At 40.3% G+C, this 25,604-nt stretch overlaps 1 protein-coding gene and 1 long non-coding RNA gene across 5 annotated transcripts in view; one reads left to right on the top strand and one right to left on the bottom strand.

Annotated features, from left to right (window-relative positions):
* pitpnm3 (PITPNM family member 3) overlaps positions 1 to 25,604 on the bottom strand; it is an 83,172-nt gene that overhangs the window by 49,972 nt on the left and 7,596 nt on the right. For both annotated transcript variants that reach the window (XR_008834846.1, XM_056441175.1), the window contains exons 2-3: positions 19,740 to 19,835; positions 12,238 to 12,348 (exon numbers count right to left, since the gene is read on the bottom strand). Coding sequence is in view for 1 of the 2 variants with exons in the window: in XM_056441175.1 (XP_056297150.1) it covers positions 12,238 to 12,348; positions 19,740 to 19,835 (207 nt within the window). In the remaining variant the exon portion in view is untranslated. The remainder of the gene's footprint in view (positions 1 to 12,237; positions 12,349 to 19,739; positions 19,836 to 25,604) is intronic.
* LOC130210695 (uncharacterized) lies at positions 4,318 to 7,545 on the top strand. Of its 3 annotated transcripts, XR_008834849.1 has the most exons (4): positions 5,445 to 5,645; positions 6,440 to 6,607; positions 6,814 to 6,909; positions 7,326 to 7,545. It is a non-coding gene; the product is annotated as an uncharacterized LOC130210695 (long non-coding RNA). The 3 variants fall into 3 exon arrangements; XR_008834848.1 differs by lacking the exons at positions 5,445 to 5,645; positions 6,440 to 6,607 and adding an exon at positions 4,318 to 4,339; XR_008834847.1 differs by lacking the exon at positions 5,445 to 5,645 and having other exon boundaries at positions 6,333 to 6,607.

Below are 25,604 nucleotides of genomic sequence, written 5' to 3'. Positions count from 1 at the left end.
CGAGCATTCCTATAAACCTTAGTGGTAATGACTTTATGAACTTCTTTAATGAAAAGATTTTAACTATTAGGGACAAGATTAATAATCTCTTGCCCATAACCAGTGCCAATCTGTCCTCAAGTGGAATGGCCTTGGAAACCGCTGTATGCCCTGGTGTATATTTGAGGATTTTCTCCTATCAACCGTGACCAATTATTTTCAACGGTTTCTACTTCAACACGTCTACCTGTCTCTTGGACCCCATCCCGACGAGGCTGCTTAAAGACGTTTTGCCTTTAATTGGCGGCTCTCTATTAGATATTATCAATGTGTCTCTGCTAACAGGCCACGTACCACACTCCTTCAAGGTGGCTGTTATTAAACCTCTCCTGAAGAAGCCCACTCTGGATCCAGAGGTATTGGCTAACTACAGACCGATCTCTAACCTCCCTTCCTCTCCAAGATCCTTGAGAAAGTGGTCGCAAATCAGTTGTGCGACTTTCTACATCATAATAGTTTATTTGAGAAATTTCAATCAGGATTTAGAAAACACCACAGCACCGAGACGGCACTGGTGAAAATTACAAATGACCTCTTAATGGCAGCAGATAAAGGACTCTCTCTGTCCTGGTCTTGTTAGACCTTAGTGCTGCATTCGACACCATTGACCATGACATCCTGTTACAGAGACTGGAGCAGTCGATTGGCATTTCAGGCACGGCACTAATTTGGTTTAAATCCTATTTATCAGATCGATCTCAGTTTGTATTTGTAAACGATGACGCCGATAACCACCAACGTTAATCACGGAGTTCCACAAGGTTCTGTGCTTGGACCAATTTTATTTACCTTATACATGCTTCCTTTGGGCAATATTATCAGGAAACACTCCATAAACTTTCATTGTTATGCAGATGACACTCAACTATATTTATCGATAAAACCAGAGGAGAGCAACCAACTCTGTAAAATTCAAGCATGTCTTAAAGACATAAAACATGGATGACCTGCAACTTCTTGATGTTAAACTCAGACAAAACCAAGTAATTTTAATCGGCCCTGAGCACCTCAGAGATCAATTATCTGGTGATGTGGATTCTGTAGACGGCATTGCCCTGGCATCCAACACCACTGTAAAGAATCTTGGCGTTATCTTTGATCGGGACTTGTCCTTTAACTCCCACGTAAAGCAAATCTCAAGGACTGCATTCTTTCATCTACGTAATATTTCAAAAATCAGGCACATCTTGTCTCAAAAGATACAGAAAAATTGGTTCACAAGTTCGTTACTTCGAGACTGGATTACTGCAACTCCTTATTAGCAGGCTGCTCTAATAAATCTCTTAGGTCCCTCCAGTTGATCCAGAATGCTGCAGCTCGTGTTCTCACTAAAACTAAGAAAAGAGATCACATCACTCCTGCACTAGCTGCTCTGCACTGGCTCCCAGTAAAATCAAGAATCACTTTTAAAATTCTTCTCTTAACCTACAAAGCCTTGATTGGTGATGCTCCATCATATCTTAAGGAGCTTGTCGTACCATATTGCCCCACTAGAGAGCTACGCTCACTAAATGCGGGACTACTTGTAGTTCCTAGAGTCTTAAAAGTAGAATGGGAGCCAGAGCCTTTAGTTATCAAGCTCCTCTTTATGGAACCAGCTTCCAATTTCAGTCCGGGAGGCAGACACAGTCACCTCGTTTAAGAGTAGACTTAAGACCTTCCTCTTTGACAGAGCTTATAGTTAGGGCTGAATCAGGTTTGCCCTGGTCCAGCCCCTTGATATGCTGCTATAGGCTTATAGCTGCCGGGGACGTTTTACGATGCACTGAGTACCTATCTCCTCTTTTTCTCTCCTTAAGGATGAATTTTCATCTCTCAATCACACGTTACTAACTCTGCTTTCTTCCCGGAAGTCCTTTTGACTTTACGTCTCATGGGGTCATCGGACCCTATGAGACGGCATAGATCCTATCTGCCTGATGGATCGTCTGGGTCGTGGAATTCCTGCTCATGACTACGCCACTGTCCTGTTGAGACTCCGCCCACTCCTCCTCCCCACCGCCATCTGCCTGATGGATCGTGGAGGTCTCCATCGTGGAATATGCCTACTATGAACTATTCATACACTCTGTCATATTCATTGAATGTATTTTAACTCTAAATCTGTCCTTCTGTACACATGACATCTATTGCATCTGTCCATCCTAGGAGAGGGATCCTCCTCTGCTGCTCTCCTCCAGGTTTCTTCCCTTTTTTTTCCCCCTGAAGGGTTATTTGGGAGTTTTTCCTGGTCCGATGTGAGGTTTTGGGGCAGGGATGTCTATGTGTACAGATTGTAAAGCACTCCGAGACAAATTTGTAATTTGTGAAATTGGGCTATACAAATAAACTGAATTGAATTGAAACTGAATATACAGTACGTATTGAGCGGGATATTTTAGAGTTAAAAATATAATGAATATATCCGATTTCAAGATTCGAGACCTCGGCCACTTTTGCTGCAGCGGCTGTTGTTGGTGTTGCTTTGAGATGATTTTCCTTTTGTCTTTTTGGTTGCTGTGCCTATAGTTGCACAGCTGTAGGATGTAAACAAACAACCAAAGAACCTCAGCAGGCATTTGCACATTTGTATGCAGCACCGTGTTGGGGAGTGTTTCTATTTTAGGCAGGTTTGACTTTGTTGAGAGAGAGAGAGAGAATGCAATTACCATAACTTAAGACACTTCATGCCACATTCTCAACAGCCGCCATTCGAGCGTAATCGTCCACTGGGAACAGCAGTCCAATATTTCCTTTCCATGTTAGTGGGTCTTGAGTGGTAAAGAAATATACCAGTGCTGAATTCAGGTTCTGATAATAAGTTTATATGTATTAATATTATTATTAACATATAACGAGTATTTGCTTTGCATGTCAGTGTAAAATGTAAAGCCCCTGCTGTATGAGACACACATCGATTAGACAACAGTAGGAGCATCCCATCTGAGCCCCCCTTTCTATTTCATCAAGAAGATGGGCCAGCATACTCGTGATGTTTTCATACATTATAAAATAAAGAGAAAGATGGTCAAGGAGTGAGTCAGTTTTAAGATGCTGGCTGCACATACATTTTGACCCTGTCTGAATACATAATGAAGTTAGTTTCAGCATCACTCACTGGGGGCAGATTCCAGCTTTAAACCTCTACAGACACCGCATACATCACAAAACCAAATGACACTGTGGCAGCGGGGGGTGTCTAGGCTCGACTACAGAGTGGGTGGAGCAGAGGTCGTGGTTCAGGGAACGGTATCGGGACCAGGTAAAATTGGCCTCAGCTGGTGGCTGATTGTTAATTAGTCTCCAGCTGAGGCCAATCTGTGTATGTGCATTTGTCTCCATAAAGCAGCAGTATGGACTGAGGAGTGAGGAGGTGGAGAGCAGAGGCACAGACTGTAAATAAAAGATATTACCAAATATCCATCTTGTATGCTGATCCTTTGGTGCTTAACTGGTGACAGCCACAAACCTGTTACAGACACATTTTATATCATTTTACAGTGTGTTCCTTATGTATTAAAATCCCAATGTTGAAATGTTGGGTGAAATATGTATATTTTAGCATTAAAATGGATTTTTCCCAAGCCTTCTAAAAAGCTCTTCCCCTTGACCTGACAGGTTTCTGCATGATGACATGGCTACGTAATTCCTTATCCAGAGTTAGTGTCTAACCTACAGTAACATAGTTGGCGGTTGGCACACTGTTTGGAAAAGCAGGCAGGGGTACCGAGGCCAACACTGTAAACCCGAACGTCCAAATTAATCAAATAGATTAAGTAGTGCATACTCAAAGTTTTAGAGAAAGTTCTACTAACTTAAATATGTCAAGTTGGTGTAACATGTTCTTCTTTTTGAGTAATTTTAACTAATATTTTTTTATTAAATGGAACTATTTTGTAAAACATAACGTACGCCCAACGTAATAGAATTTAGTAATTATATGCTGCTAATGATAAAGTCCTGTTATTTCTATTGTTTTAAATATGGATGATTTAAAAAGAAACCTAAATCACATGCTAAAATACAATAAAAGTGTAAAATACACAGTAAAATGTCCTTTTAGTTGTTTTTTAGTCGGTATCATAAAAGACTATTGAAGTTGTCATGATAATACAAAATAACTAGTAACATATCAACGACAAATAAAACGTTACGCTGAAAATTCACATTCAACTTGTAGTGTAAATCAACTTGGAGTCATCACGTGTTTTGGCCGTTATCAAAGTGCATTATGGGGATATCATGAGTCGTTACTTTACTTTCGTCCTGCACCCTTTCGCACGAGGCTGTGGTGTCATTGTCGACTCGGACTGTTTTCAAGGTGAGTGAGATCTTAAGTGTTTTTATATATACGTTGATATGTGTAATGTGTTTAGTTACATGATGTTACAATCAGCCAGTTGCCAAACCTCGAAAAACTAAAACTTTAAATAATTTCCTAGACTTTGCGAGACATTACGAGCTAGCTACGCCTGCTTCACTCGCCGAGACTCCAGTCCTCTGCCGGAGTCTGTCTCTCAACTTCAGCAGTGGCTGGTTTGAGCTCAGAGACACAAGTGGCGGCTAACGTTGGCTAACGACGCCCTCGTGTACTAAGGTACTATAGCTAACGCCGTCGGTTCGCGCAAGCTAACGTAACGACGTACCAGCGGAGGAGCACGAGGTGTTCCACTAAACTACCTTGTTCGACTGAGAACATCGCGGCTAACGAACGTACGCTAGCTAACGTAACTTGACAGTGATCTCCGTGCTTCTCTGTTGGTTCACGGCAGCGCCCGGTGTTTATGCTTGACTATTCACGTCACTCGCATCTCTGGCATTTCTTTTGTTTTGTTCACCCCAAATAAAAACCACGTTATTGTTAGACCCTGTATGGAAAATCCTAGATAGATAGTGTTTTACGGTGGTGTTATTGAGACTTGCATGTAAGCTGCATAAATGAAATGTTTAGATATGCCACCAACAAATTATGTATTGTCAACTATGTTTGTCAGTGCATTATACCAGCGGTTCCTAACCTGGGTGTCAGGACCTCACAGGCTGTTGCATGGGAATCACAACGTGTTGTGGGAAGAGTCCTTAAGTAAGAAATATCAAAGAACAGCACAGAAAAATCTTGTTTGAAGAAATAAAATGAAATAATTGACAGTAATTGTACTATGGCATAGCATTTGCATCAACCTATCTCCACTCAAAAAGTATTTCTGAAAAGGTGGCCAACCAGTAACATATTTTTGGACTCATTTAAAGGTTAAGAACCACACATTATATATTTTAGAATGAGAAAATTGTGCAAAGAATGTGTTTGTAGTAGCATTCAAAACTCAGTCTTTCATTTTCTTCTCTCTCTGATGAATAGGAAACAGTTACCGGTCCTTTTTAGTCAGTGTTCTTTCAAATCAAATATTTACTTTTTGTTTTACATCGCATACAAAAATGGAAAACATGCCATTTTAAAGCAGTGTTAGCTGTAGTCCATGATCATGTTTTGGTAAGCTAATAGTAATTAACTTGTTATATTAATTAGTAAGTAATAGTAATTCTCATTAAAGTTTTAGATGTTGGTCTAAACTTTGTCATTTTTTTATTTGCCTTTTAGGTTGCTGGTTCCAAAATAATCTGGAAGTGTAAGTTGTGCGCAGCTTCTTGCACCTCCAGAATACAGTTATTTAGACACTGTAGGCTGCAGCACAGCCACTTTTCCAGAATCAGCCCTCTTCCATGCCTCTACACCGATTGCATTTGCACGTTTCAGACACTTAATTCACTGAGTACTCATTTATCAATATATCATACAGCACAACCTAGCAGTTGTACAGAGCAGAGTCAGGGGCCTGTGTTATTCAAATGCCCCTTATGCACATTTCAGCAACCCTTTTCTAATTCAGCCGTTTTCAGTCATCTCAGAAAGCATTTGAAAAATCATGACACGGTGACATGCCCATATAAGGATTGTAGCTATATCACAAATGTGTACTCCTCGTTCAATTCTCATAAAAGTAGAGAACACAAAGCAGGTCTTGCATCTGACTTTCAAACTGATATTGTCAGTGAGGATCCCCATATTCTTCAAGCCAGTATTTCTGAGGAAACTAGTGATTCGCATGAAGAATGCCCAGACCAGAGCAGAGAAGTGGGGAACGGTGATCAGTGTGACACTGGCAGTCTAAGAAATCAACTTAAAACAAATTTACAAATTTAGCTTCTTTATTTCTAAAGATGCAGGCTATCCTTCATGTCTCGAACACAGCTACTCAGGAAATAGTAGACCACTTGAATCAGATCTTCTGAGGTAATATGGATCATCTCTTTAAGTGAAAATTGTGATTCTTATTCATTTGACCGCTATTGTCGGCTTAATAAATGTGCTAGATTCTTCAAATTGAATGTTTTTTTATTTGTTGCTGTTATTTCAATGTAGTTGTATGCAGAGTTCCAGAGGATAACCAATCAGAACCTGCCCAACCGATTCTATGCTGAGCTTGACCGCCATCTTCCACGACTAATGACTTTATTTAGGCAGAAGGCATCAAGAACTGGAAAGACAGCAGATGCTCTGGCTGAAATTTTACAAATCCACGATGAACAGGTAAATAGATTATTACACACTTCATAGGTTGAACCGGTGGAACTTCGAACAGGTTCAATGACTCAAATGAGCTTTGTGAATTTTGCAATTAGTCCACTCTGTGTTTGACATTTGTTTGATTGCATTAAAGATGTGAACAGGTTATTTGTGGCCATATGTTCTGAATCGATTATTTTAAATGTACAAATGTGTTTTTATCTGAATAGGAAAACCAGGACATACACACCAAACGTACGACTGTTCTCCACGGCCTCCCTGTCTATCTGTGCGAGGATGTATCTGGATTCTTCAGAACCTGCACAGTGAGTCTTCTTAAGTCACTAACAGATTCTACGTGTGCATGATGTAAACAGTTCATCAAAATACTAATATCTTTTAGGACTTACCTTTGTTTAGTCTACCCATACACTTTTCGGATATAGTCTGTTTCGCCTCACTACAAAGGAACTGTATTGGCAAGTGAGAAGATGTTCAGTAAAACATGTTCCTGTAAATGTCCTTCAGCTTGGTTTCAGTCTCACCACTTGGATTCTCTGGTAATTTGGTTGATTTGTGTGTGCAGAACATGGATCTTATGTTGTTCCTTACAATGAGACACAGGTCTCCCTTAAAAGAGGCCTTTGTTTTCATTGGGACTTGGTTAAGGAAAGATACATTATGTCATCTGTGCTGTTCCATGTGTTAGTTTGTGATTGGTATCTCTTTTTCATTCATTCAGGACGAGTCTGATGAGCCAGAGCTTGATGGGGTTGCAGTGGGCCTCCTTACTGTCACCAGTGACAATAACACAAGTGCAGTTCACTACCACCCTGTGAAAATCTCTGTGATTATTGAAAGTGATGTCATGGTTAGTCTCCCCAGACTTGGCGATGCCTTCCTGGTAGTCTTTGGATTCATGTATGCACTACACCTCAGCTACCCCAAAGCACTTACCAAGACTTTTGAATTCATTCAAAAGATCTTACTTGGCGGTTAGGGTTAGGGCGGTTAGGGTTAGGGCGGTAAAGATCATCATTATCTTTTAAACGTAAAGATACAATTTATTTTGGAAGTTTAACTTTGGTTGCAAAGTTGAAATGTTTTATTTGTTGTGCCCATATTCATTCAAATAATTAAAATGATCAGCCACTATAAAGATGGAAGTTTTTCTTTTTTTCCTGAAAATGTTCTGAAACAGTTCTGTTGTATTTAATCCAAAATGCCGCACTATATACTCAGGAAGCCAAGAGCAGTGTTTTTTCGCTATAACAAAAAATGTTGGTATTGTTTTATGTCACCAGCTCTAAGTTTAAGCTCTACAATTTATTAAAGTATATTTTCAAATTATTTTAATATTGCAGTGTGCTAAATGTGAGTGCAAGAAAATACTGTTCAATAGATAGATGTTCATGACTTAAATTTTGAGTTTGTTAAACTCAATGTAATTGAGGCAATAAATTGCCACAAAAAAATTAAGTTTCGAGTCTTATCTTTTTAAGTAAACAAATTCAAAACATTTGACTAATGTGAACTCGAAAACATTGAGTTTGGTTAACATGAAATGGTGTGGTTGTGTACTTTATTTTTTTAAGTTCTGTGAACTTATTCCAGTGGTTTGAAAACTTGAACATTTTAAGTACTAATAACTGAAAATAATTGAGTTGAGCTAAATTAACACTTTAATTTAAGCTGTAATCAAAAGGTACAAGTAGCAAGTCATCAAACTTTTTAAGTTCTGCAAAATCAAATTAAAAAGTTCATTAACTCACAAAATTTGAGGCAATATATTGCCTCAAATTTTTTGAGTTCTACTAACTTATTCGGGTTTACAGTGAAGTAATGTACCGCTGGTGGCGCCACGATCGTATACATTTCAAGGTTCAAGGTTTTTTATTTGCCATCTGTGCCTAGACCAGCAGTCCAGACACATCGGAATTATTTTGCAGGGCTCTCCGAGTCATCAGAGGTACAAAACACTATAATAATAATAATAGTAATAATAATAAAAATATTAAAAATATATAAAATAACACACTGTACAAAAACACACTGTACATAGGGTGGTAAAAGTATATACAGCATTAAGTACATGAACAGGTTATCAGCATAAAAAAAGGGGGGGAAGGGGACAGTTATATGGGGATATTGCACATGTTCAGATGTTGGGGGAAGGTTGTGTGGGGATATTGCGCTGATTGTAATATTGCACATTTTCAGATTTTTCAGAGTGCACATTTCTCAATAGTTCTGTTTTGCCATCAGTCTGACTGTGGCAGGGAAGAAGCTATTGAAAAAACGTGTCCTGTGGGTGACGATGCTGTCCGCTCTGCTGTGTCTCAGGTTGTATGTGCAGTGTTTGTGTCTGAGCAAATTTATATTCAATACCACAAACTAACCAACTGATCGATGCATTTTAAGAGAATATTTTTGAGTTGCTATTATAGAACGCCTGGTTCCTGCATTGACCAATTTATGAAAACCTTAGTTGATATTTTTGGTAAAGTTTATAAAAAATAAATCCCTTTTTCTTTGTGGTGACTTTAATATTGACCTGTTAAAATGGAACAAACACAAATTAACATCATATTTTGTGTAATGCAATGTTTAGCTTTGGTCTATGGCCTCTTATTGATAAAACTAGTAACGTGCCAAACATATTGATAACATTTTTACAAATGTACATGACCAAATAACAAGTGGTTTGTTTTTAAATGATATCGGTGATCATTTTCCTATTTTTGTGATCCTCCATAATTTAAAGGTTAACTGTTCAGTTGGCCCAAGTGAACCTTCCTGTAAATTGGTAAGAATAAGAACACCTCAGAGGATTGAGGCTTTCAAGATGGAATTTACAAACAACATCTGGAATGAGGTCTATGCTGATGATCCTAATCAGGCCTATGATGCATTTGTTTTCTCATATTTTTGGAGTTATATAATAAGCATTGTCCTATTAGAAGCTGTAGGGTAAAGAATACATATATATAGGAAAGCCATGAATGACAAAGTCTGCAAAGAGCATGTAAAAAGAGAAAAATGTACTTTACAAGAAATATTTACAACTGAGAACCAATGAAAGTATACATTTTATAAGAATAAACTGACTTCCATTATGAGATGAAAATAATGAAATAATATATTTTTTTCTTTCTTTTTCTTTATTTCATATTAATTATCTGATTTTATAATAATAATTTAGGATAGGAATATATAAGCATTTTTGCTTCTACCTATACCTTTTCAGTCTTTCTGTTTTGTATATTATATAGAATAATATTGTACTGTATTGCAAAGATTGACTGAATAAAAATGCACAACAACACAACAATAATAAACAAGCATCTCCCGTGTTCTGTGAGGGAAAATGAATGTTGTGTCAATGCATGTCTGGGTGCCTTTGAAATGAGTTCATCGTCAAAGACGGCCGTCTAATGCAAAGTAAAGCAGTGAAAACATTCCGATATTGCCAGTCATTTACATTATTTAATACCTTATTGATTTAAATCATTACTCTAGTAACCTCCGTCACAGCTTATTTCCTTTGTTCTGGATAAATAACTGACTCGTGCTGCTGCGGCAGTCGACCACTTCACAGATCCTTACTGGTTTTCATGAGTGGTTTGTTGAGGGAATGTGTGAAATGTTCAGAGTGTACCCACTCCTTCAGTTCCCGGCACATGACTTCGTAGGCACAGCATCCATGCAGGAACCGTTTATTTCATCTCTGCAGCGCCAGGCTCCACATGCACTGAAGCACATTGATTAAAAAGCCTCCACTGCAGTTTGTCAAACCTCAGCATTGACCTTTAGGAGGAATGCCGGTACACTTGTCAGAAAGCAAACCCTCCCCCCCAAAAGTGCCACGCTATCAGCACAGGAATGAAGAGCTGTAAAGCGCAGTTGGTATTGAATCTATGTTCTTATCAATGAGTTTAGTCTATATGGTAAAATAGGATGATTGTTTCTTTGCTGCCATCCCATTTAAAGCCACAGCTGTTGTCTTGTGCGATAGTTAAACAGGATGTTGTCATTGGCCGATCAAGAAACAAAAGAAAGTGAATTGTTAAAAAAAAAGTATATATATATTGATCTTTCTTTACTTGTATGGTATGTTGATAGGTAACAGAGCCACTTGATATTTATTCATTGCTTTAAAAACATGAAAGGGATGCAAGAGTAAATTCAATTTCTGATCTTTGTAGCACGAACAGATTATGCTCTTATTGTGTCGCAGAAATACTGTGGGCGACATACTATTCAGTTCCTGGGGTTGGGGTATCCCACCAGGGGTCTTTGATAAATTAATTTAATTAATTGACTTTCTTGCAGGAATAATTCATTTGGAGAATTGCTTGATTGTGAGTCTGTGTGGAAGACTAATATGAAAACCAGCTGAAATATGATATTCCTCCCGTCGATGCCGTTTGCTTCACAAATATTCATTCTGCTTCGTACAGACAAATCATCTGTGTAAAATTCAACTAATTCTGTTGATTGAGCACAGATGTTGTTCCCATATTTACTTATTTGGTGCCTCATTACGGCATTTGAGGAATGGATTGGGCAAAAACAGAGAGCCAAAATGAAGCCGAGCCTCCAACGTATCTGTGATCAACCCTTTTCTCTTCTTGCCAGGTTTTGTTTGAAGCGGTACGTTACTGAAATGAAAGTGAAACCTCTTTGCCTGAAGAGAGTGATTTTTAGTCATGCTTTAAATGATTGCAGAGGACATGCATGTTTCGAGCTCAGCGGTCCTCCTCAGGCAGTCAGAGCAGTGTGCTTGAAACGCACCGCATCTCTGCATATTCAATCTCAGCCACCATTATGTTTATCTTTCTTTTCTGTTCGCTACGTTTGTTTACGCTCATATAAAGCCGACTAGCAAATGTTCCCCATTTGCAAGCAAGGAACATGGAATCTTTTTCACTTCATATTATCTCATCTGAACTACTTGGAAAGATATTTTACCCAGGAGTCGGTGGACCATGCCCTCACTATTTCCTGTGGATATAGGAAATAACTAAGACATCATTTGTGAGGTTGCAGAGACACGACTGCGATGGGAAGCCCTTATTGCTGCATGCAGACAGACATTAACACGCTGTCCTGTGGATCCTGGCTCAACGCAGTGCAACAACATCCAGCAATGCGCTGTGTTTGATAGTCAAATCAGAATCAGAACCTTTTATGCCAGGTATGCTTTCACATACAAGGAATTTGTCATGGCGGGTGGTGCAACATTGGACAATAACATTAAACAATCAACAACAATCAACACAATAAATGCAAATGTTCCAATCAATTGAAGCATTGTGCTAATTTTACAGTTCACTTTGCAAGAAACCAATACATATTTTTGACGCACACTAACACAGTCCAGTTACAGTGTTTAACTGAACGGCTACTGTTGGTCCGAAGGCAGTTTGATGTAGGCCAACATTTGCTTTTACCCGCCACACCTCAATAAGAATACAGCTGGGTCGTTTTTTAAAACTTGTTCTGCTCCCTAGAGGTAAGAAATGACTTAATGCAGCTTTAAATAGAAGCTACAATTCAGTCTAGCCACCATCATTCAGTGACTCATGGGTGTGATTACAAGTAAGTGTGTGTGTGTGTGTGTGTGTGTGTGTGTGTGTGTGTGTAAAGCGTACCGTGCGACTGGTCTTCCATGTGTCCCAAAGTTTCAATCTGTTCCACCAGGTCATTTGAGTTCCACTGACTCATGCCCAGCAGAATGGCGCTCTTCCCCTCCATAACATCTGCTGGAACACGAACACGAACACACACACACACACACACACACACACACACACAGGAGAAATAAGACAATGCAGCAAAGACAAAAACCCAAACCTCTCTCTGCATATCAATGAAATGAAAATGACTTAATGCTCGAGGAGATTAAAGCTACGCATTTGTTTTGCCAGAAAGTGACCTCTCCGTCACTCCCATGTTAGATGTGTGGCACCTGTTGAAACGGAGAGTACCCCATTTTTAAGTGCGCCTCGAAAAAAATAAAAAAATAAAAAATGATTAGACTTAGTTTTAATTGTGGCTTAAGAAACATGCTGCTTATGCCAACCTGAATAGACTTAATGTGCAGCTACAAAGCAACACAATGCCATATAACGGCCAGCAACACTAAAAACAGACCTTTTTTACACGCATACATTCACAGGGCTCGTCTTGACTGAACACAAATGGAATTGCTCTTGTGCTGCTTTTGCCAACACTTGCAAGCTGTCCAAAGATAAAATGTAAATCTGGCCTGAATGATGTTGACACAGATTAATTACACCCTGCAGACTGGGGTGTGACATGTTTATTAAGCTGGCCCATCAGTTGTATCTGTATTTATCTGTTTCCAACGGGAAGCACCGTCACACCAAGCCGGTGTCTTACGTGCTTGCACTCTATTTAAAAAACAACCCTGTAGATTTATCTTGTACACAAACAGTTTGTGTTTACTGGTTCTTGCCAAAATGCCTCGTGTATGAGATCTAACAAAGTTCATTTGAGAAGTAAATTTTTCTAATTCAATGAAAGCTGCGGATAACGATACCTCTCTTCCCTGGACTGTTGTTGGTGCCATTGATACCGTTTCTGTTGGCACGTCACCATCAACCACGGGTCAGTGGAATAATATGAGACAACCTGCCACGTGTACATGTAGAGCAGATTTGCTCATCAAAGCTCTGCTTCATAGTGCTGCGAGCGGTCCAAACCGCCACAGGATATTTTAAAGAAAGGTCAGCGCATCAGTTTGTATTTTTGTAGTTCTGGCCAGTAGCTCTACGACAGCCGATATCCCCGAACAACGCACCATTGCTAACAAACAGCTTGGAGTAACAAACAGGAACAGTCAAACGGGTTGTAAACATGATCAAGCGGTTCGTCAAACTCATTTGGAGGAGAACATGAAGGAGAACGGTCAAATCATTGCCCAAACCCGGGTCATCGAGAGTAGTTCCCAGCAGTGCTTCACTACATTAAGCCTGAGCAGCAGTCTAAGTATCCAGAAGGAAATGTTGGCTTGCAGGCCCTTTCAAACATGGAACCAGCACATTGTCGCCGTAAATGATGAGCTCTGTTGTCGTGGCGAATGTCAAGCAAAAAGACCAGCTCCGTTGTGTTGTGTGGATCAGCAACCAAGACAGTCTGAGCCATGCAGGATGAAACCCCCGGTACCTGACAGACCTTTCTACTCGGACACATTCCTGCCTGGCAGCTCTGAAAGACTTTGTCATGGGTCTACACCGCCTGTCCATGTGGATCACACAGCGACTGGTCTACTGGTCACAGTTTGACCCCCTGCCACACCCCATTGGTGCCCTCTCTTCTCCCCCAGACAGACGGTGGCGAGCCAGATGTAATACCGCAGGGGCATAGCGCACACACATAGCACACACACTCGCAGATTCAAACATACACAGACAAGCACTTATAAAATGTAGAGGAGCGAGAAAGAGACACACAGAGGTGCATATTGAATCTGAACAACGTGTTACCGGATTTAAGAAAGCTGTTTTTTGGAGAGGAGGAGAATGCAAAGCAGGCAGGCTCCTCTCTCATCGAGCCGAGGAAAGAGCCAAAGCACAAGCTCCTTTGAGAAGCATAATGTGTTTGAGCCGAGGTAAAAAACTAAAAGGTACCTCCACGCAAAACCACGAGCAACACAAATAAAAGCAACGCACAAATACTTAGGAGCACGACATCAACCGATTGGAGCTACCTTATCTCTTGCTTTTGGAATACACGACAGGCGAGAAGAGAAATAGAAGTGTGAGCTCTGCCTGCAGCCAAAGGCCCTGAGAGAGAAAAGAGATTTAGAAACATCCTTCACTCTGTCGGCTCACGGTGATCAAGTGTCAGGAGCGGAACAGAGAGGAAGAGATGCTGTGATTGTGAAATGATGAGGAAAGGGCCTCGGGTGACCTCGACCACTTCAATTGTTTTTTCAGTGTCTCATTCTCAATGTCTTGATCTCATCATCATGCATTAGTTGAAGGGGTGGAATTATAAAGATACCACTTCTGGCTTTTTTTTTGGCCTTTTCAACTCCCGATAATACGCTCTATGAAAAAGAGATTGCTTAGGGTATTATCCCATAAAGATGGCATGAACAGTCTGTCAGGTAGGTAGATGGATGGCGTTGAAACACCAAGAGTAGAGCTCACAAGCAAACAATATGTGTGGAATCAGATCGAGTGAGAACGACAACGTGTGAAAGAATGTGTGGTTATGATTTAATTCCAAAATGCTGCTTTGCAGTGTTGCCTCTCACTTTAAGACATACACTACCGTTCAAAAGTTTGGGGTCACTTAGAAATGTCTTTATTTTTCAAAGAAAAGCACCGTTTTTTCAATAAAGATAATATTAATCAAAAATACACTCTATACATTGTTAATGTGGTAAATGACTATTCTAGGTGGAAACGTCTGGTTTCTAATGAAATATCTCCATAGGTGTATAGAGGCCCATTTCCATCAACGATCACTCCAGTGTTCTAATGGTACATTGTGTTTGCTAATCGCCTTAGAAGACTAATGTCTGATTAGAAAACCCTTGTGCAATTATGTTAGCACAGCTGAAAACAGTTATGCTGGTGATATAAGCTATACAACTGGCCTTCCTTTGAGCTTGAAGTTTGAAGAACAAAATTAATACTTCAAAAATTAATCATTATTTCTAACCTTGTCAATGTCTTGACTATATTTTCTATTCAATTTTCAATTCATTTGATGAATAAAAGTGAGTTTTCATGGAAGACACGAAATTGTCTGGATGACCCTAAACTTTTGAACGGTAGTGTATGTGTATTATGTATGGCTCAGTTATTGTGCCTTTATAATTTCACATCTAAATGCTGTTTGCTTTGGATTGCTTTCACAGAACTTTAAAGTTCATTGCTATTTTAATCTTGCTTTTCATACTTGCAAACAAGTTTCAGATTAAAATACATAATCATTGGAGTCTTATGAAAGCGGGCATACACCTTTTAAGCTTTTGTCCCTCCATGTTACATGAATATGCCCTTTTGTTTTCCATTCTTTACATGAAGCTCAGCAAATGGCTCCTGGATGGAGCTTCATATTGAATGGACAGACGTGAGAATGACATCAACCTTCTCATCTCACTCTGGGTAAGAAAGCGAGTGGACGTTTTTTATTCCTTTGAAGCAGGTCTTCCAGTATCATGGTGTGTGTATAGGCTGATGGGAACCAGCACATTTTAGGATCATTAAAAGTCATGACAGATTTGCAAATAAGTGTTGTGCCACTAATAGTGCAGAGGTGACCTTTACCTCACGTGGCAATTTATTTTGTCATTAAACTGTGAGAGTAGTCTACACCATGGCTTTCCTTTCAGGCTTAGTCTGTCAATTCAGTTTATTGTTTAGATTATTGTCATCAAATAATGAATCAGGATTAATGCACAACAAATTAGTCAACGGCTCACATCAATAATCAATTTGCCAATTGAATTTGCATTTGCCTGAAGACATATTCAGTCCTGATTAAAAGAAATGGACTTTTCCCACTTGTGTGCAACTGTGAGTGGATGTAAATGTGTGGGAGGTAAACATGTTGAGTGATGCTGCAAGATGTAAGTAGATGCCAGTACTTTGCTGAGTAGAACAGAGGTATGATTTTGAATCTATACTATTTGTAAGTGGAGGGCCCTTGGAAACAATCAGATACTTCAGAGGGAGTCAAATAAGGAAGAGAAAGCAATTCTCCACAATTACCTCCTGCAACTGCTCAGTGGTGGCAGAAATAGCCATGAAGGGGCAGAAATACTTATATGAAGGATCTATTGTATACACAAACATGTTTTTATATATATATATATATTTTTAAACGTAGAAATGTCCTTATTTTTCAAAGAAAGATGAATAAAGATAACAATAAATTCATCACAAATACACTCTATACATTGTTAATGTGGTAAATGACTATTCTAGTTGGAAACATCTGTTTTTTAATGAAATCTCTACATAGGTGTATAGAGGCCCATCTCCAGTGTTCGAGTGGTACATTTTGTTATCGCCTTAGAAGACTGACGGATGATTAGAAAACCCTTGAAAACCATTTTTATGTTAGCACAGCTGAAAACAGTTATGCTGGTGAGAGAAGCTATAAAACTGACCTTCTTTTCAGCTCGAAGTTTAAAGAACAAAATTAATATTTCAAATAAAAATCATTATTTCTAACCTTGTAAATGTCTTGACTATAATTTCTATTCATTTTGCAATTAAATGGATAAATAAAATTGTGAATTTTCATAGAAAACACGAAATTGGCTCGGTGACCCCACACTTTTGAACATTAGCATATTATATATATATATATATATATATATATATATACACACATATGAAGCTTTTCTGAATGGAGCGAAATCTAAATATTGTCTTGTTTACATTTCATAAATAACAAGACTGACCCCGTTATCCTCAATCCAAAACAACGGCAGCATTTTCTGGCCGAAGCAGTGTTTCATCTCGTTTAACAAATATTTAAAATGGAAGACTTTGGTCCCAATGAGCATTTTCAGCAAACTGATGAAGATGAGATGGAGCTATTGGCAAAGGGAAACATAAAGCGCTTTTCTATGTCATTGATTATTAAAACAAATTGATTCTATCGGATTGTTCAGACTAAAACTTGAGCTTCTTCACAGAGAACAAAGCTTCAATCGTAGAAAAGTGCACGCTCAGCTCGAACGCCAGTCTGCGTTGCACGTCTGTTTTCATCATCACTGCAGGCCGGCTCTGGGGGGCTGCGAGTGTGTGACAAACTGAAAAGCAGAAAGCTGAGCAAACGTTTTAGTCTTCATACATTCTCATAGATTGCTGGGCACACTGGGTTACCCAGTGTAGCTGAAGGCATTCATCATAACCACATAAAAACAATTCCCCAAAGAGCTCATTGTGACGGCAAGAGTGTTAGGCCTATAATATGACAATCACCCGGTCGGTCACTCTTCGACGTCATTATTTTAGTTTTGCTTGCTGCTTTTCAATAAATGGCTGAAATTGCTTTTGGCTAAAGAAAACATATTCCCTGTGTACCAGATGGGAATAAAAGAGCCGCTATATGCAGCTAAGATTGAGAGCCAGAGGCTTGTTAGCAAGTGACTCTAGTGGACCTGCAGAGTTCTGGTTTCCCTTTTAAGGGAGGCATCCCTCATTCTGAGCATGTTTTTGTCTGGAATAACTTGTTCTGTTCCTGCAGTACTGAGCTCCACTTTCTCCATGAGCTCAGACGAGCCGAGCCTGTGTGCATCAATGAGCGATGGCACAAATGAGATGTGATATGTTTGGCCTCTGCAGAACTAGCCAGCAAATAAGCCAATTTTTAAAAAACAAGTGGAAAAACAACAATTTGTATGTGGTTTTATGTCCTGACTATTTTGTGTCCTGACTATTTCGTGTGGTACAGTGGACACCACCGCATATCTTTTTACACTTGAGTGTTGTTTGGATTAAACAAATTAAAAATATAACATTATTAAATGGCGATATTCATGTTTATGTCTGGAATAACTTGCTCTGTTGCCGTTCCTGCAGGACTGAGCTCCACTTTCTCCATGAGCTCAGACAATAAAGTCCCATGGCAACTATAAAGAAAAAACACAATCTCCTCTTTTCTTTTCTTGGTTTTTTTCTTTAAGGCTGTTATATTTCATGTTTCAATGTTCATTAGTCTTTATGAAGCCAAGCTAATCGGCTGCTCGCTTAAGCTTTATATTTCCTGTAAAAACATTAGCGGTATCATTTGTCTCATCCCAAAATGTCCAACTGTGAATACTTCCTGAACTAAATAACATAATATTCAACCACACACACAACAAACATCTGATTGTGTACGTATCGTTTGACACGCAACACACCAGTGTGCAGTCTCTCCCCATGCTATTTAATAAAAAAATATGAACGGACATCTTTGCTCTCCGTCCCTTCACACTCGGTAAAGATATTTCACGGCTGAGCAGGGAATCTCGTGCAGCAGACGTGCAAGTCACGACGATGGATTACATCGGCTCACATACAGCACATGCACATTATCTTATCGCCTTAACGCTTGACACCGGACTCACCAAATTAATTGTGAGCAACGTGCAGCACTGCTCCCTGACAGCTGAGATAAGCAGTCTGCAGCGAACGTGCTTTTTATGGCAAACAGACACGGGAAAGGGAGTGCAGGAAAATCATAATTAAGGGGGGGGGAGAGGGGGGGGGGACACAAGATTGAGGCAGAGATCGCAAAATGAGATAAAACAAGAGGACAAAGAACAAAATTATTAAATCTCATTTCCATACGAAAAAATTTCCTCCGCCGACAAAAATGGAAATGGAGCAGAGCAGACGGTCTACAATCTGTTTCCCACTGAGCCTCATTTTCATCGGGTTTTCATAGGAAAAGAAAGAATTTTGGACACGAGAAACTCTTAACACACCGCTCGCTGTTGACTGGCTAAATGTAAAATAAGAACATATCATATTGAAAACAGCACAGCTAAGTATGTCTAACATCAGTCTCTTGGGATGAACACTGAGTAGTGGATAATGGGTGGGATAAGTAATCCACTGGTTCAATCCCTCTGGTAAAAAGGCTGGTAGACGAACATCTTCTCAAGTGTGTTTATTTCTGGTCAGTCTGACATCTTAATCTAAAAGATTATTTAACAGTGGAAATTGATGTTGGTTTCAAACAACGAGGAATGTTTATTAATACATGTGGCAGCTGTGGAGTCTCCAATTTGGCCTCGGCTGCTGGCTGGTTGGTAATCAGTCAGCAGCCGACGCTGCTCTCATAAAAGGAGCAGTTGAGAGTGGAGTGGGGAGAGTGAGCAGAGGCGATTGAATAAAGCATGTTAACGAACAGAACCGGCCGGTCCCAGTTCCCCGTTCCCCGTCCTGGCGGGCTTCAGCTCCCCGTCCCCCAGTCCCGGCTGACCCCAGAGCCCCCTCCTCCTGAGCCCAAGTTAGTTTCTGTAGTGAAGACGGACTAAAAGAGTCATACGTTTGCACACTTGATGGAAAAGGGTCTGTTTAAAATGCTCAAACAGGCATTTGGAGATTACTGTTGAAAAGACAGACAAACTACAAGGTGAGGATAACATGGGAAAAAGAGATGTAATACTAACCTCTGGCATCAAAGAACTCCTCATCAGAGCTGTCAACTGACTCTTGAGCAATATCCTGCAGACACCAATGAGCGGCGCTGTGCTTTCGTGATGATCCTGTGGGTCAGAACAGGAAAATAAAATCAGCTTTTAGAATGAAAGGATGACAGCGGGTTCGAACATTTTTGTAGCATTTTCCTTTCTTTTTACCCCACTGTTGAATAGCAAAGTGTCAGTGCCCCATGTGGGGATAGATGGCCTTTTGAGTGGCACACCAACTGAAAAGACCCAAATGGACTTTTCTTTGTGCAGTGTCCAAGCACACACGTATCTCAACTAATACAGTGTTTGTATGACCTTCTGATACAAGTGCAGGGATGAAGGGGGATTTGAAAGCACTTTCCATTTGTTGACAATATTCACTCTCAAGTACCCAGGCTTAAAACCTTCACAAATGACAGAAAAGAGCTATTTACTTCTCAAAACACTCTTTAGCAGAAAGTGGCTGCAACACAACAAATCCTGCTCTGCTGGTGTTGGTATTAAATTACAAGATAAATTAGATATTGCAGGAGCCTTTTCTCCAAGTGGAATGTTGATCGAATGGGTCAGGGTTAGAATGCTGTGCCTTCAAAGTATGGAGTCAGATCAGTCTCAATAATTGCAAATGCACACAGACTCAAAAATGCAACAAAACAATTCACAAATATATTCAATTTACAAATGCACGCATAACATTCACAAATATATAAAATTTACAAATGCACGCATAAATAAATTACAATTTATATAAATGTACAAGAAAAATCACAAATATTTATGCATTTCTATGTGGTTTTGTCTATTTGTTTGTGGATTTCTATTTATTTGTTTGTGGATCGCACTGCATTTGTTTGTGGATCGCTACACACGGATATAGAGATTGTTGAGACTCTCCTGCCGTGGCTCAATCTGTAATTGCGTTTTTTTCTAACATTGACTTATCCGTAGCCAATCAGATGTAGCCCTCATTTTTTAAACCAATCACATGAACATCATTCCCTTCATTCTTGCCTTAGAGGGGCGGGGCTTATCTCCGTGGCTTGACTGCTGCTACTCTGGAGTCATTAGACGGAGTGGGATGTCCACAACAAGTAGAAAGCAGAACTAGTGGTTATTTCTTCCATGGTGGATGGCGGAAATGCAAACTGTTTCCACTGAGTCGAGCCACGGAGTTAAGCTTTGAGTACCTCACGGTATTGTTGCACTCAGATAATGTAATGAACCACGTTTCTCTTCTGGCCCAGTGTCACAAATCATACAACTAAATTGCTCCCCTAATCTGGGTCTATTGCATTCTTCCTGACTTTACAGCACCGACACAATGTAGCAATCTGTCAAATGTTTAAATATTAAGGCAGTCACACAGTCACGGAAATTCCGACATGACACAGGCGTATAAATCATATTCGCCCATGTTTAAAAAGACCTATCGACCTGCTAGCTATTCATCTAACGCAGTGGTTATCAACCCTTTTTTCAGTGATGTAAAAAGCCTCTTTATTATTTTTCCAATACTGTCAAGAAACCACAATGAATCTGAAAAAGAGCAGGGCCATCCTCCATCTCGACAATCGTCCAAGAAAAAAACTTGCAACTGCTTTTCAAGCACTTTAATCCTGTACAATTAGTCAATATGCCAACCAAGTAAGGGACAACATGAAGATGTCTTATTTTTACTTCTGACTTGTGTCAGCAGCACATTTGTTCTCCATGATCCCGAAGCTTCCAAGCAAAGCCTTTAACCCTCTCAACTTGTCCTATGGCCCGATCGAGGATGAGTAACAGGGTAGATGCGAGGATTGCATCCGATATTGGAGCCGTCACTCTCCACTGTGCATCCTACTTGACTGTCTGAGGCTTTGAGATAGTCGTGCTGAAGAGGCATATGGATGGGCAGAGGCGTCACTCATGGAGGTGGAGCTAATGGGGTGCACAACATGCGCAAAGGAAAGAAAACATTTTTTAAAGTAGAAACTCTCCTGATTCAGCCAGCCAAACATCTCTCTCCATCCTCCATCAACTGTTGAGTGCATACAGTGTCAGTCACCCCATGAGGCCTTCCAAGTGATCTTAAATTGCTGATTTTGACTGATGCATCCACCGGTGGAACAGGCACGTATGCGCGGTGGATGTTCCTATTAAAGCTGTGCATGAGGGTTGAATGTCTCGTTTAAGGGGGTCAAACCAAACCTTGTGCGCCTAAAGTCTCGTACCAAAGTGCCTATCGCTAAGCGCTGCCTTTCCCACTGGGGAATAGAGATGGTTCTATTGATAATAGAATGTAGCTCCCTGCAGAGCGTTGCACTACAACATATTCCCACGGCTACTGAGTGAATGAAAGAACTACAGATTAGATATCACACAACCAGCAGCAGTGCAAATCTCATCAGAGAACCCTGTATATATATATATATATATATATATATATATCTATGAGAAAAAGCCCCTTGATTGTTTCACGAGACGACGTTGTGGAAATCAGTGTTTGTGTAATTCAATTGTAGTCGCAAGCAAATTAGATGTGACTAGCTTAGCAATGTTGTTTAATAATTAACACTGTCAATAAGTATTTCATATAGTCACACTGGCGATATATTTATGTCAAAACACTGTGTGTGTGTGTGTGGGACCAGAAGAGTCCACAGGAGCAGTTTTGTGAGAAGACATGCGACCCAGCGGCGCTGTGAGCTCAATGCTGACATGTTGATGTTGAGCAGGTTCAAGGTTCATCGTGGTCACCGTCTTGGTTTTTACGCTCTATCATGCTAATGCAAAGTACAACTGAGGTTGATGGGAACGTTATAAATGTTCTGGTAATTTGTCAAAAGGGCAAAGTATTAGACGAATAAGTATTTGACCCGTCATTCCGTTCAACCTTATCTTTAGTCAACTAAAACGTGATGTATTCATCTCGTTTTTGGCCATTGGTGAAGCTTACCCGAATTTGACTGATTTTTATTTGAAATAAAGAATTGGTCCTGAGGGTTAGGGTTAGTGGCTGAAACTGACAGTTGTCAAGTAATAAATCGATGCAGACATGACCATGTAGTACGATATTCCTTAAACTTTGTTATATTTGCTTTGAACAATGGACGTTTGTCTGAATAGATGCTTGTCGTATGTTTGCCTTTTCATGCACTTTAGTAGAATTACACATCCATACCGATGTAATGGAGATTTCGTGGTCAGAACAAGCATTTATTTCACGCCTTTTCAAACCAAATTGAGTAAACCAAAAAATGTATATATACAGACTACATTTTTTATAAGGTGTAATGGAAATGTTTCGGCAGTCTTAATAGGTTAATATAGATAGAAAATTAGAGTAGCAAGCTGAATTTTACAAATGAACTTATTAGGATGTTCCAGTCCTTCTCACTCAATAGACATGCTCAAATTCAGTTTCACAGTGTTTAACAGAATCCCTAACGAAAAACTGCAAAGGGTGATTCAGCAGTTACTTTGATCAATTTGCTTTTGTCTGCAAAATTAAAAGCATGCAAATCCAAAACAGCTCGTTTTCTGAATCTAAATATGCAGCTTAAAGAAACTAACAAGAAGAGAGGAAGAGACGGTGTTAGAGGACCGGCACTTTACTGGGCTGCGTTCAAAAACGGTTCACAAGGATCTAAATAGCTTTACTTTAGAGCAGCATAACACAAGGCTGCTTGTGACTCATCTATTTCCCCTTTCATCTCTTCCTTTCCATTATCCACCTCCAGCGATGTTTACACAGCGGCCTGTAGCCGGTTGAAATGGTGGGCTGACAGCATCAATTACTGGAGCAGCTCCAGTTCAATCACAGGTTATACCCCCTTGATGTCCTCCGCATATACAGGTATGAATCTCCAGCTCTACTACAAACCCGCGGCAGCAGTATGATCCCCCCATGAGTCACAGGGGCAAATGCTTGACTCTTAATGTAAAGCGTGGGATGGGTGGAGCGCTGGTGGACGGAGCGTCGCCTGAACATGCTATTCGGTAAAACATTCATTAAACACCTCGAAACATCTCTGCAGGCTTTTAAAACCACTGTGTCTCGTTCCTGCTGGCTTAAATTACAGCATATTCGACATGAGGGTGTGGAGAATTTTAAGGTGGTTTAAAAGGAGCTAAATTCAGCTAATCCACAGAAGCAGCAAAAAGAAGCCCACTAGTGCCGACAGGAGCTTGTAACGCCCTGTTCTGGGCTCTCCCCAGGGTGTCTTGATTGTTCTTTCCCTTCAGCGGCCCTCAGACACTCCTGGAGTTTTCCCCCCTGATGCTCCCAGTCTTTCCCTTGTTCCCTTTCGGATTGTTGTCTCTGTTACCGTGATTATTTATTGTCTTAGTGTCATTTATGCACGTCGTTACTAGTGTCATTTGTCCCTGTCTTTGTTACCCGTGGTCGATTCCTGTCTCAGTTCCTGTCTCAGTTCCTGTCTTAGTTCCTGTCTCAGTTCCTGTCTCAGTTCCTGTCTTAGTTCCTGTCTCAGTTCCTGTCTCAGTTCCTGTCTCAGTTCCTGTCTTAGTTCCTGTCTCAGTTCCTGTCTTAGTTCCTGTCTCAGTTCCTGTCTCAGTTCCTGTCTCAGTTCCTGTCTTAGTTCCTGTCTCAGTTCCTGTCTCAGTTCCTGTCTCAGTTCCTGTCTTAGTTCCTGTCTCAGTTCCTGTCTCAGTTCCTGTCTTAGTTCCTGTCTCAGTTCCTGTCTTAGTTCCTGTCTCAATTCCTGTCTCAGTTCCTGTCTCAGTTCCTGTCTCAGTTCCTGTCTCAGTTCCTGTCTTAGTTCCTGTCTCAGTTCCTGTCTCAGTTCCTGTCTTAGTTCCTGTCTCAGTTCCTGTCTTAGTTCCTGTTGTAGATTCCCAGTGTTTTGTCATCAGTGTAAAGTGGCCTTGAACCAGAGTTTATGTTGAACCTTTTTCTCAGTTAAAGAGAGTCTTTGTTCCCTTTTACCTGGAGTGTTGCCTGCTTGCTCCGCACCTGAGCTCTTCCCCCACGAAACCCGTGACATTCGTGACATTGCCTGCGAAAGTGAAACTCATAGTGGCTCCTTTCAGTTTGTTTTCTATTGAGACCGGTTTAGTTTCACAGTGCACAAATTAAAGTGGACTAATAAAAAACAGGTCAAAAGGACTCCGGGGTGAAAACAGAGTTAGTTATGTGCAATAGAGAGATGAAAATTCATCCATAAGGAGAGAGAAAAGAGGAGAGAGGTGCTCAGTGTTTCCTAAACGTCCCCCAGCAGCTATAAGCCTATACTGAAGCCTACTGAAGTTCTGATTATCAAACTCCATCTGGCTACTAACGTGGAGCGGACGATGAGGATGGACGGCTGCTCGACAAAGAGGCGAGACCTGCATGTTCGCCAAATGTTTTGATAAATTGCTGATACCACCCGTCTTACCTGTGAAGGTTTTTATTGTATTTGAGATGACAGTTATCAGTCAAACGTAGCCACACCGTGAATCTTTTTTTCCTCTTTGCCATGATGCGTGCCTCACGCTGTGCTGAGCCTGGGGTCAGTGTGTGTCGGTAAAGCACGACTGCCACTTAAAGACACACCGGAGGTCTGCTGCGCTGCTCTTTGCGTGGATATCTCACCCAGTAACTAACTCCGTGAGCTCTTTACTACGCTCTCATCGCTTCTTGTTAAACCTGGTCTCAGAGGGAAAAGGTTGAAGCTTCAAAGCATTCCTGTCAGTCTCTTTAGCAACGTCAGAAAATACTTGTACAGATAGACGGAGCATATTTTGGTCTTTTGTTGGGAAGATTTGATAGTATTATAGTGGTATGATTGTATGTTACAAGATTCTCTGATCCTAACTGAAGTGTCCAAACCAATAGATTAATTTCAGCCAGGAAAAAAA

Source organism: Pseudoliparis swirei, chromosome 20 (assembly GCF_029220125.1).
Source record: "Pseudoliparis swirei isolate HS2019 ecotype Mariana Trench chromosome 20, NWPU_hadal_v1, whole genome shotgun sequence".
Classification (NCBI taxonomy): Eukaryota; Metazoa; Chordata; class Actinopteri; order Perciformes; family Liparidae; genus Pseudoliparis; species Pseudoliparis swirei.
This window is presented reverse-complemented; position numbering and strand designations above follow the sequence as displayed.